The sequence below is a fragment of the Mobula birostris genome, chromosome 5 (genome assembly GCF_030028105.1).
Source record: "Mobula birostris isolate sMobBir1 chromosome 5, sMobBir1.hap1, whole genome shotgun sequence".
NCBI classification, from domain to species: Eukaryota; Metazoa; Chordata; class Chondrichthyes; order Myliobatiformes; family Myliobatidae; genus Mobula; species Mobula birostris.
Window position 1 is genome coordinate 32,878,934 of NC_092374.1, and position 13,819 is coordinate 32,892,752.

A 13,819-nucleotide genomic window follows, 5' to 3' on the forward strand; every position below is an offset into this window, starting at 1 on the left:
GGAATTTCTTTAGCCAAAGGTGGAATTCATTGCCACAGACAACAAGAGGCCAAACCATTGGGTATATTTACAGCAAACGTTGATAGATTCTTGATCAGGGGCTGAGAGGGAAAAGGACCTTGGTGATTGTAAGGATGACTTACAGCGGACTGAAATGCTCAAGCAAGTAGACATTAAAGGATGTGTTGGAGCTTTTGGAAAGCATCAAGTTGGATAAGTCACCGGAACCAGATGAGATGTACTCCAGGCTACTGTGGGAGGCGAGGGAGGAGATTGCTGAGCCTCTGGCGATGATCTTTGTATCATCAATGGGGACGGGAGGGGTTCCGGAGGATTGGAGGGTTGCAGATGTTGTTCCCTTATTCAAGAAAGGGAGTAGAGATAGCCCAGGAAATTATAGACCAGTGAGTCTTACTTCAGTGGTTGGTAAGTTGATGGAGCAGATCCTGAGAGGCAGGATTTATGAACATTTGGAGAGGTGTATTATGATTAGGAATAGTCAGCATGGCTTTGTCAAAGGCAGGTCGTGCCTTACGAACCTGATTGAATTTTTTGAGGATGTGACTAAACAGATTGATGAAGGTAGAGCAGTAGATGTAGTGTATATGGATTTCAGTAAGGCATTTGACAAGGTACTCCATGCAAGGCTTATGAGAAAGTAAGGAGGCATGGGATCCAAGGGGACCTTGCTTTGTGGATCCAGAACTGGCTTGCCCACAGAAGGCAAAGAGTGGTTGTAGATGGAGTCATATTCTACATGGAGATCGGTGACCAGTGGTGTGCCTCAGGGATCTGTTCTGGGACCCCTTTTCTTTGTGATTTTTATAAATGACCTGGAAGAGGAAGTGGAGGGATGGGTTAGTAAATTTGCTGATGACACAAAGGTTGGGGGTGTTGTGAATAGTGTGGAGGGTTTACAGCGGCAACTTGATTGGATGCAAAACTGGGCTGAGAAGTGGCAGATGGAGTTCAACCCAGATAAGTGTAAGGTGGTTCATTTTGGTAGGTCAAATAGGATGATAGTATATAGTATTAATGGTAGGCTCTTAGCAGTGTGGAGGATCAGAGGGATCTTGGGGTCCGAGTCCATAGGACACTCAAAGCTCCTGCGCAGGTTGACTGTGGTTAAGAAGGCATATGGTGTATTGGCCTTCATCAACCGTGGGATTGGGTTCAAGAGCCGAGAGGTAATGTTGCAGCTATATAGGATCCTGTTCAGACCCCACTTGGAGTACTGTGCTCAGTTCTGGTTGCCTCACTACAGGAAGGATGTGGAAGCAATAGAAAGGGTGTAGAGGAGATTTACAACGATATTGCCTGGATTGGGGAGCATTCCTTATGAAAATAGGTTGAGTGAACTCGGCCTTTTCTCCTTGGAGCGACGGAGGATGAGAGGTGACCTGATAGAGGTGTATAAGATGATGAGAGGCATTGATCGTGTGGATAGTCAAAGGCTTTTTCCCAGGGCTGAAATGGCTAACACGAGAGGGCACGGTTTTAAGGTGCTTGGAAGTAGGTACAGAGGAGTTTACGCAGAGAGTGGTGAGTGTGTGGAATGGGCTGCTGGTGACAGTGGTGGAGGCGGATACAATAGGGTCTTTTAAGAGACTCTTGGATAGGTACATGGAGCTTTGAAAAATAGAGGGCTATGGGTAATTTCCAAAGTAAGTACATGTTTGGCACAGCATTGTGGGCCAAAGGGCCTGTATTGTGCTGTAGGTTTTCTATGTTTCTAACCTAATTAATCTACTGATACCTAGTTAAATGAACCCCTTTCTTTCTGAATATGGGCTATATCCCTCCATTCTCTGTATTACAAGCTATGAGGTCTAGCCACACTAGGTTTGTCAGCGTAACCTATAAATATTCAAATATAAACTAATTTTCCCATTCCCTTGAACTATATTTTTCAGTGGGAAACCCATTTATAGATACTCCTAATTTATTGGAAACATCACAAGTTGCAGTATTTTTAACAGCTATGTTCCTTCTAAAATTTACACATTGCCACATCCCAACTCTTTGGAATTTATGCCACAGTGAGTAAGTTGTGGCATATATACAAGATAAATAGAATTTTTACACACTTTTTTTTCCCCCTTTTAGAGATGGTGCTTGCTCTCCAGCAAACCCCATTCCATTCCCCCCAAAAAAAGAGTTTACAAATGATCCAGGATGGAGGTTGAACCACTCCAGGATTTGGTCAGCCGGGTAGCAATGTGGAATGATATCTTGGTAATCAGTTTTCCTTGGTTTTGTTCTGATTCCTCACTTCAGATTCTTTGTCACCTTTATCTGAACTCCCATTTGCGACCTGGGGTTGAACACTAGCCGGTAACCCCCTAGTGTTCCTTGTTGCAGATCACTTTAGAGTTGCGGAAAGACTCCGTAATTTCAAATGGGTGATAGTGTAGGGATAGGAATTTGCTCTGTGCATCTGTATCCTTTGTTTTGTGGATTGGAAATTGGCTCATTATTGTCACATGCACCAAGATACAGTGGAACAGCACAAACATGAGAAAATCTGCCGATGCTGCAAATCTGGCATTGTGTGTGTTGCAGTGAAAAGCTTTTGTTTGCAAGCCATCCAAACAGATCAGGTTGGGATTCAGATTTATTTATCACATGTACATCGAAACGTATTGTTACTTAATTTGTGCAGCAAGTGTGAATATGAAATTCAATTTCTCTTGACCTTTATGTGGCAGGTAACTATGAAATAGATGGCGATGAAAAGGGAACCCAGAAGGTGGTTCACAATGAGAAGCAAGCTGTTGTGTACAGTTACTCCTTCTTCCACTTTATCTTTTTTCTTGGATCCCTGTATGTCATGATGACTTTGACAAACTGGTTTGAGTAAGTAAACGGTGCTCAGTTTCTGCATTATAAGCAATTACAAATATCCTTTTATACAATGCTTTACTGGTTTCCCATTGCATTTGTTGCATATAATTTCAGTAAGGAGCAGATAGGACATTAAACACCTTTACACCCCTACCCCACCCAGAACAAACCTAGGGAGCTGTCAGGGCAACTCTGTCATTCACTACTTTAGACATATGATTAGAAAATAATGAACTGATCATCAGTGCTCCTTCCATTTAACTATCTTGAATCAAAATACAGGTTGAGCACCCCTTATCAGAAAACGTCTGAAATCAGAAATTTTACTTGAGTGCTGAAATGACACCACAAATGGAAAATTCCACAGGGTTCCCAGGCTTCTGCGCACCAGAGGCGGTTCTGAGCAGTGACCTCACGTACCCTGAGTGGGACTCTGTTGGCGGCAGTTTGTCTGCAGCAGTCATCAGAGCCAGACCTTTGTGCATCACTCACAGCGATAACCCTGTGTTTTGTGCTCATTCTCTGCTTTGTGCTGTGAAGATATTGTTCAAAATGGCAAAAAAAAGCCATTTTCAACAATATCTTAACAGCAAAGAGGAGAATGAGCACAAAACACATAGTAATCACTGTGGGTAATAGTGAAATGCTTCCTCTCTTTTATGTTTATAACACAAAGTGAAGTTGTTGGGAAAACATAGAACATAGAATAGTACAGCACAGTACAGGCCCTTTGGCCCACAATGTTGTGCCGACCCTCAAACCCTGCCTTCCATATAAGCCCCCACCTTAGATTCCTCCATATACCTGTCTAGTAGTCTCTTAAACTTCACTAGTGTATCTACCTCCACCACTGACTCAGGCAGTGCATTCCATGCACCAACCACTCTCTGAGTAAAAAACCTTCCTCTAATATCCCCCTTGAACCTCCTACCCCTTACCTTAAAGCCATGTCCTCTTGTATTGAGCAGTGGTGCCCTGGGGACGAGGCGCTGGCTATCCACTCTATCTATTCCTCTTATTATCTTGTACACCTCTATCATGTCTCCTCTCATTCTCCTTCTCTCCAAAGAGTAAAGCCCTAGCTCCCTTAATCTCTGATCATAATGCATACTTTCTAAACCAGGCAGCATCCTGGTAAATCTCCTCTGTACCCTTTCCAATGCTTCCACATCCTTCCTATAGTGAGGTGACCAGAACTGGACACAGTACTCCAAGTGTGGCCTAACCAGAGTTTTATAGAGCTGCATCATTACATCGCGACTCTTATGAAAGCTAACACCCCATAAGCTTTCTTAACTACCTTATCCACCTGTGAGGCAACTTTCAGGGATCTGTGGACATGTACCCCGAGATCCCTTGCTTCCGAAGTGTACCACCTCACACTTCTCCGGGTTGAACTCCATCTGCCACTTCTCAGCCCAATTCTGCATCCTATCAATTTCTCTCTGCAATCTTTGACAATCCTCTACACTATCTACAACACCACCAACCTTTGTGTCATCTGCAAACTTGCCAACCCACCCTTCTACCCCCACATCCAGGACGTTAATAAAAATCACGAAAAGTAGAGGTCCCAGAACAGATCCTTGTGGGACACCACTAGTCACAATCCTCCAATCTGAATGTACTTCCTCCACCACCATCCTCTGCCTTCTGCAGGCAAGCCAATTCCGAATCCACCTGGCCAAACTTCCCTGGATCCCATGCCTTCTAACTTTCTGAATAAGCCTACCGTGTGGAACCTTGTCAAATGCCTTACTAAAATCCATATAGATCACATTCACTGCATTACCCTCATCTATATGTCTGGTCACCTCCTCAAAGAACTCTATCAGGCTTGTTAGACACGATCTGCCCTTCACAAAGCCATGCTGACTGTCCCTGATCAGACCATGATTCTCTAAATTCCTATAGATCCTATCTCTAAGAATCTTTTCCAACAGCTTTCCCACCACAGACGTAAGGCTCACTGGTCTATAATTACCCGGACTATCCCTACTACCTTTTTTGAACAAGGGAACAACATTCGCCTCCCTCCAATCCTCCGGTACCATTCCCGTGGACAACGAGGACATAAAGATCCTAGCCAAAGGCTCAGCAATCTCTTCTCTCGCCTCGTGGAGCAGCCTAGGGAATATTCCATCAGGCCCCAGGGACTTATCTGTCCTAATGTATTTTAACAACTCCAACACCTCCTCTCCCTTAATATCAACATGCTCCAGAACATCAACCTCACTCATATTGTCCTCACCATCATCAAGTTCCCTCTCATTGGTGAATACCGAAGAGAAGTATTCATTGAGGAACTCGCTCACTTCCACAGCCTCCAGGCACATCTTCCCACCTTTATCTCTAATCGGTCCTACCTTCACTCCTGTCATCCTTTTTTTCTTCACATAATTGAAGAATGCTTTGGGGTTTTCCTTTACCCTACTCGCCAAGGCCTTCTCATGCCCCCTTCTTGCTCTTCTCAGCCCCTTCTTAAGCTCCTTTCTTGCTTCCCTATATTCCTCAATAGACCCATCTGATCCTTGCTTCCTAAACCTCATGTATGCTGCCTTCTTCCACCTGACTAGATTTTCCACCTCACTTGTCACCCATGGTTCCTTCACCCTACCATTCTTTATCTTCCTCACCAGGACAAATTTATACCTTACATCCCGCAAGAGATCTCTAAACATCGACCACATGTCCATAGTACATTTCCCTGCAAAAACATCATCCCAATTCACACCCGCAAGTTCTAGCCTTATAGCCTCATAATTTTCCTTTCCCCAATTAAAAATTTTCCTGTCCTCTTTGATTCTGTCCTTTTCCATGATAATTATAAAGGCCAGGGAGCGGTGGTCACTGTCCCCCAGATGCTCACCCACTGAGAGATCTGTGACCTGACCCGGTTCATTACCTAGTACTAGATCTAGTATGGCATTCCCCCTGGTCGGCCTGCCCACATACTGTGACAGGAATCCATCCTGGACACACTTAACAAACTCTGCCCCATCTAAACCCCTGGAACTAATCAGGTGCCAATCAATATTAGGGAAGTTAAAGTCACCCATGATAACAGCCCTGTTATTTTTGCACCTTTCCAAAACCTGAGAGAAGTGTAAGTGCGAAGCATCCGACAGAGCAGTATGGAGTTGGAACGTTGACTATGTACCACTTGAAGAAACAGAAGGACAGACTGTTAAAGTTCCTTACTGAACATACTAAAGTATTGAACAGAAGTTATGAAAACACAGTGTAAAGCGAATAATGAAGATCTCACTGGTGTATTGAATGAGTGGATTCATCCGCGTCAGTGAACATATGCTTGCTTAACAATATGCTGATCATGAAAGCAAGCAAAGATCTATTACGACAAATTGAAAATTGAAGGCAGTTGGGAATATTCAGCAGGCTGGTTGCAGAAATTGATGAAAAGGCAGGGCATTGCTTTTACAGATTTGTCTGCTGATCACAAATAATGAAGATGATTTGTTAATGTAGTAGAAAAGCTTCCCATAGACAACATGAAGAAAATGTATCTTATTGAAGGGCTAGAGCAGTGTACATTCAGAATAATACAGGAAATCGTGTCATTTTATAAAATCGAAGAAAGATTGTTGCCATTGTTAATGAGGCCTATGACACTGGAAGAAACATACTTTGTCCGGCACAGTGCTTCCTAATCCCAAGAGCATCCAGTTCCAGGTCCCTCAACTGCTTCTGATGTCCGTCCTCACAATGATGTACCCTCCCCCTTGCATTTTCCAGACCTGATGTAGTTGTAGTGTTTAGTGCTGCATTATCTTCTGGAAAAAAAATCTTAAATCCAAAATACTTAGTCCTAAGCAATTCGATTAAGGGGTGCTCAACCCTGTGTGTTGAAGCCTAGTAACACTCTATTCACTATTTATTCTTGCTTCACAATTGGTAGCCAGCCAGGAAAGAGATCTGAGGTTTCTGAATGCACATTTAAGCACCTATTGGAGCCTCTTTTGGGCTGTGGTGAACATTCATGGTCACTGTATCCAGGGACATGTCTGTTCATTAGGGTTTCTTTGATCTCTGACAGTGATATATGACTGGCGTTCTTGGGATAATTAGATTTTGTTGTCTTCATCACTAACATGATTGATAGGAAGAAATTTGTTGCATAAGATTGTTAATTTGCTTAGATAATGAATTAAGGAAAAGCTAGAATTTTACACAATGGGAGGAGGCTATTTGGCCTTTGCCTATGCTAGATTTCTGAAACTTCTGACCTGAAATAGTGGAAATGCACATCCAGTGACCACTTTATTAGGTGTACGCATGTAATCTGCTGCCCATCCACTTCAAGATTTGACATGTTGTGCATTCAGAGGTGCTCTTCTGCACATCGCTGTTATAACTGTCGCCTTCCTGTCAGCTTGAGCCAGCCTATCTACTCTCCTCTGACCTCCCTCATTAACTAGGCACTTCCACCGACAGCATTGCTGCTGACTGGATTTTCTTTTTACACCATTCCCTGTAAACTAGAGATGGCTGTGCATGAAAATCCCAGGAGATCAGTAGTTTCTGAGATACTTAGATCTCCCCATCCAGCACCAACTATCTTTCCATGGTCAAGATCACTTGGAACATATTTCTTCCCCATTCCGATGTTTGGTCTAAATAACAACTGAACTCTTGACCATGTCTGCATGCTTTTCGCAATGATTTACTGCCATATGATTAGCTGATAAGATAGTTGCCTTAACAGGCAGGTGTACCTAATAAAGTGGCCACTGAGTGTATATTGAACAGGAGGACATTTTCTGAGATTGCCAAAGTCAGTTAAGAGGCATGAAAGTAATTAATGACTATTTTTAAAATAGGTTTTTTCCCTCTCTTCACAGGTACGAGTCCGTTGCACTGGAAACATTTGCATTTGGAAATTCATCCAACTTTTGGATTAAAATGGCTTCCTGTTGGATTTGCATCTTGTTGTTTTTATGGACCCTTATTGCTCCCCTGTGCTGTCCTAAGCGTGAATTTTTTGTGTAATATTTTGTATTCCAGAACTCCAGACTCCCACAGTCCTATTCCACCTTGTCATGTTACATAACCTGTCCTGTTTTCTTTTATCACAGATTGACCTTCCCTGTACTATTCTCTGTTAAGGCCTCTGTCAATAATGATCTATGTTAAGTGACATTCCTACAGTTCTACAGGGGTAGTATTCCACACCTTAATGGAGTTACTCTTGTAAAACATTACAGCACAGACTCTCCAGCCCACAACGTTGTGCGGACATTTTAATCTACTCTGAGATCTGTCAGTGGTAACAAGAAGTTTGCCTGGGGAACATGATTCTGATATTGGGCCAGCAGTTCAATTGCACAGGGGTGAGCTGGATGCTTTATGACAAAACTTGCTAATTGTGCCCGCATGAATAACGCTGGTTTATACTGAGCTTGTAGAAGGCAAACAAATCAGTTTAGCGGAATTAATCAAGACTTTCAACAACCTGGATGTATGCAGCAGAAATGTCTCTTACGCTGCCTAAACGAGGCCCTCTGTTGGTTGGGGTCGACCACGGACGTTGCATTCCAGCTGTCTGTGTGATGTGCAAGAAAGGGAAGTGCAAAATGGAGAACAAGCTGTTGCCAAGTAGCAGGCTCCCCCTCTCCACGCAGCTGAGGAATCCAAAGGAACGGCAGAGACTGATACGATCTGGCACAGGTGTTGTTGCAGGACTTGCCGGTCAGCATTGAACTCAACATAGTACTGCCTTAGGGACTCCAGCTCCACCACTTTGCCTGGGATTTACTCGTGAAGGCTTCCCCCTGAGTGCGTACAGCTGCAAGGCAGTGGAGGTTTGAGATCAGAGTTTTCCTTCTTGATGAGCTGCCAACCACGGCTGACGAGCCTCGTCTGCCCAAAACAACTCATTTTACAGTGCCAGTAACGTGCCTTTGCCCCTTCTCCTGTTGGTAGAAACGGTTTTGCCAGGCTTAGTAGCTAAGCCTCACGTGAAGGCCAGGAGCTGGATTTGGTTGTCAGAGGTTATTTAAGACATTGGGAGCATTTAGTAGTTAGTGAGAGCTTTTCCCCACTATCGCTTCCGGCTACAACAACCTTAAGGAACCAGCAGCCTAAAGGTTGTTCCATGTTCACTGGGCTTTAATAAACCCAGCAGTTCTCATCAAAGGCATCCTAGTGGTTCCCAGCTTTGAGTTGGACCCAATCTTAAGACACGTCTGTTTCCTATATGTAAACCATAATGAGTCACACTTTGCCTCACCCTTTGCAGAAGCAGGTTTGTGACTGGAAAGGATGACTGGGAAGTTTTAAAGCTTAGTGGAAGAATAAAACTGAAAATATTAAATCCTTCATTTAAAATTATTTCATTGTATAGTTGATGTAAAGTAGTATGGAAAAAGTTAGAAGTCGGTATGAAGTTAATTGAAATGTATAAGGGAGAAGTGGGGTTGGTTTTCAAAGAATCAACTTAATGTAATGCCAGTGTCTCCTTTGTTTGGATCCCGTTGCCTGCCACGCCTTTCCTTGCAAACTTTATTTGCTAATTAGTAGCAGGAGAGTCCTGTGCAGATTTTACTATGCACCACTTGGGATTAAAGCATTGTGGCCCCTTGTATTACAAATTGTCAATAGAATAGAAAGCGAATGTGGAAATGTGTATAGATGGGCAAAATCAAAGTTGCACCACCTTTAAGATATGAAGAAACTAAATTGCATTGATTGTATGAAGTGTTTTGATGCGGGTATTCATGTGTATTTATTTAATGTAGTTTTTAAAATTAGTATTGATGCAACATTTTGTATCTTTATAAGATGAACAAATTTAATTAGTGATATGATTGCCAAGCTTAAAGCTGGTTCTGTGGCCAAATCTGTGGCTGTAAAATATATAACACTACTGGAAGCATGTACCTGCTGCCATTTGCCAAATGCTTGGCAAAGTTCAGCCAGTTAATTTCCATTTTAGCCAACTAGTAATTGTGCTGGTATTCTAAACCATTTTAAATATTTGTGTCGGTAAAACTTGTTAGTTTTTAAAGCAAAACTTGCCTGCTTTTGTTTTAAACTCCTCTGGCATCTCTGAGCCAAAGTGGCATTCGCAGCTTGTGCTTGCTACCACTGCATTGTTTCTTTGGTATTTGACTTCTTTTTCTTTTAAGATTACACTAAACCAAGAAGAAAAGCTTCAATGACTAGTACTTGCGGCCTATCTAAATAAACCAGAATGGGGAATTGCTAGAAAGAAGTGAAGTGGGCAATGTAAAAACAAAAGTACTAGTTAGTAATAGAAAGTAAAGTAATAGTTGACTGTTATTTTGAGCAAAGACGATAAGAAAGTAAGAGTTCAGAATGATTGTGCCACTTCTTGTCCCATTTGAAAGTGAAGCAGCGGGTTACTGAAAATATGAATGCTATTAAGACCTCCTAAAATCTATTTTGTACAGAAGCTTGCACGATCAGACTGTAACTGGCAGAATGATTTAACTGTAGAAGCTTCTACATCAGTCTGCTAAGTGGAAGAGCCATAATGATACTGACAAACTGGAATTCAGCATGTAGATTAGGGCAGAATTTTAGTCTTTAACCTCTCTTTTGTCTGTGTATGTGCGTAGGGGTTGTTGGAAGGGATTGGATGCCAAAATAAAGCTGAAATGCTTTATTTACCTCAGTAGTTTGATGTCACCTTTCCAGTAGCATTAATGGCTGGTGATAACTATGTTCGTTGAAACTCTTTCCAGTTCCAGAAGGAGTTAACTTAATGTGTAGAGGCTAACTACTGTGATACTGACCTACTGAAAGCATTTGGTAACTCATTAAATGCTAAGTAAATAGTCAAAACTCTGTGGCAGTTTTCAAAAAGAAGCTGCAACTTGGTTGCTGAATTTGAATCATTTGTGGGTCTATTACGAAGTGAAAACAAAAATATCTGAATTCCCTGCATTTTCCAAGGCACAGTTGGTAGCATATTTTAAGTATAATTGAAAACTTTAAAATTTAGTTTGTAGGTTTTGCCTTCTATGGATGTTTGCTTTATGCAAAGCCACAACTTTTTACAGTATATGGATAAAAGTATATAATTTAGAGTTTGACTATCTTGAAGTATGGTGCTGGATAAGGCCAAGTTTATAAGAGATCACACACAAAATGCTGGAGGGACTCAACAGGTCAGGTGGCATCTGTGGAGGAGAATAAGCAGTTGAGATTTTGGGCCAAGGTTGTGGAATCTCTTGTGTTTAAGTTCGTAGAAATATTGCCTGGAAACTGGCCATGCTGAACAATGTGTGTGTATTTTTAAAAATCAGATACCAATAATTTCACATTTAAATTATATGAACTTTGCTAAGTGGTATTTTAATCTCCTTGGGTACAAATGTTGATGGACTGTGATCTAAAGCAGTTGTAAAGTATTACTTCCTGTTATTTTCTTCTTATTCCAGTACTGGTGCTAATATTGACATGCCTACCTGTTTAAGACCTGTATGTTTTATATGTTGGAATCTTTTGTATTTTCCCTATTGCCATATCTCCTGTCCTTGTGCACTGTAAAATGCCATCTTATAACCTTGTGGAGTTGATGGCTTTCTGATTTTTTTCTTTAACAAATGAACCATGGACTCTGGCCTGAAGTAGCAGTCTGCACCAATAAGAAAGAAAACATGAACTTTAAATAATAACTTTTGTTATGCAACCGCATAATTTTTTAAAGAGCTGTGGGAGAGGTTTTTTAAAAATGTTGAAACAACAAAAAATGACATCTTTTGATATGATGATTCTACAGCACCTTTTGTGGCTGTTGTTTATTGTCACTTTAAATGTTGCTTAAATTAAGGCTGAGGTTTCATCTGCCCCCAAATGCTTGATTCTACTTAAGTGCACACTTCATGGAAATGGGTGTTTGCAGTGGAGACACAAGTTAGACCTGGCAATACAACCATTTTTACCTACAAGGTTTTTTTGTGTGAAGGTTATATACAATAATAATTTATCTACAGTTTCCAATATAATGCTGCTTTGGCTTTCTACCTTACAAGTGCACATTGTTTTTTTTTATTAAAATACTCAATAAATCAAACTTTCTCTCTGAAATGTTATTTTGAAGTGTGTTAAGAACCCCACAGTATGTCACACTAATCTAAATTTTCATTCTTGCTTTTATTGTTTTAATAAACTTCTGTGACCTTAATTTCAGAGACTTGTATTTTTATTTCGGCTTTAATGACTCTGGGACATCCCAAAGTGCTACATGATTAAAGTGTTTTTTGGACAGTAGTTGGTCTTTTAGGAAAGGTAATAGGTCACTGGGACTTGGTAGATTAATAATGCTCCAGTGTTCTATGTCTTTAATTTTTATAGTGCTCAGTTTCTATGCAGTGGATATTAACAGATGTGCAAATGCTGTAATCTATTTTGGGTGTTAACTGAAGGTTAATGAATCTGAATCTAAACTTTGGCCAATACTGCTAGCAGCACTCATTTTAAATTTACCAAACTTACTCAGTGCTGGCAAGGATATCATTTATTGCTCATCGCTATTTGCCCTGAGAAGGTGGTTGAGGACGTCCTTTTCTACACATCCATTCCAGAAGGCAATGAGTTCTTCAGCTTAGGTCATCTAAAAGCTACTTCAGTATTGTATCAAGGTGTTGACCTTGATTGTGTACTTAAGTCCCAAGGTCCCAGAATCCTGTGAACCGGAGGTGGAAGTGCATGTTTGTGCAGTGATTCGACCTTTTTCTGCAATCACCTGGAATTATTTCTACTGCAGGCCAAGGGGAAGAAAGCTCTTTGTTCTCGCAGGGATCCACAGTGAATATGCTTGAGAAGTCTGTTCCCATGGCAAAGTTGCTGGATGAGTATGAAACACAGGGCAGCAATTTCTGGGTACATCTGGTTTTGAATTGTGCTGGACAAGCTAAGTGCCAAATCAGATTCAGGTTTAATACCACTAACATGAGTTGTGAAATTTGTTGTTTTGCAGCAGCAGTACAGTGCAATACACATAATAAATTGCAATAAGAAATTTAAACAACAGTGCATGAAGTGTATAAAAAAAAGTTGTGAATAAGAGAGCAAAAGTAGTGAAGTAGTCTATATTGTCCATTCGGAAACTGATGGTGGTGGAGTAGAAGCTGTTCCTAAGATGTTGTCTGTCTCCTCGGGCTCCTGTATGTCCTCTTTGATAGTAATTAGAAGAGGGCATATCCTGGGTGATGGAGGCCATTAACGATGGATGCCGTCTTTTTTGAGGCATTGCCTTTTGAAGATGTTCTCAGTGCAGGAGAGACTAGTGCCTATGATGGAGCTGACTGAGATTGCAGCCTCCTGCAGCTTTTCTGAAGCTGTACAGTGGCCCCTCCATACCAGATGGTGATGGAACTAGAAATTTGCTGGAGTGGTACTTTGACAAGGTTCCACATGGAAGGTTAGTTAGGAAGGTTCAATCGTTAGGCAATAATATCGAAGTAGTAAAATGGATTCAGCAGTGGCTGGATGGGAGATGCCAGAGAGTAGTGGTGGATAACTGTGTGTCAGATTGGAGGACGGTGTGTAGCGGTGTGCCTCAGAGATCTGTACTGGGTCCAATGTTTGTCATCTATATTAATGATCTGGATGATGGGGTGGTAAATTGGATTAGTAAGTAAGATAGGTGGCATTGTGGATAATGAAGTAGGAAGCTTGCAGAGAGATTTAGGCCAGTTAGAAGAGTGGACTGAAAGATGGCAGATGGAGTTTAATACTGAAAAATGTGAGGTGCTACATTTTGGTAGGACTAATCAAAGTAGGACATACATGGTAATGGTAGGGCATTGAAGAATGCTGTAGAACAGAGGGATCTAGGAATAATGGTGCATAGTTCCCTGAAGGTGGAATCTCATGTGGATAGGGTGGTGAAGAAAGCTTTTGGTATGCTGGCCTTTATTAATCAGAGCATTGAGTATAGGAGTTGGGATGTAATGTTGAAATTGTGTAAGGCATTGGTAAGGCC

At 41.5% G+C, this 13,819-nt stretch overlaps 1 protein-coding gene across 2 annotated transcripts in view; it reads left to right on the forward strand.

Moving 5' to 3' along the window:
• The window catches only part of serinc5 (serine incorporator 5), a 93,523-nt gene extending 81,502 nt beyond the window's left edge, over positions 1–12,021 (forward strand). For both annotated transcript variants that reach the window (XM_072257819.1, XM_072257820.1), the window contains 2 exons: positions 2,709–2,856; positions 7,707–12,021. In XM_072257819.1, coding sequence (XP_072113920.1) covers positions 2,709–2,856; positions 7,707–7,854 — 296 coding nt within the window. In that variant the 3' untranslated portion in view covers positions 7,855–12,021. The remainder of the gene's footprint in view (positions 1–2,708; positions 2,857–7,706) is intronic.
• The last annotated feature ends 1,798 nt before the right edge of the window (positions 12,022–13,819 follow it).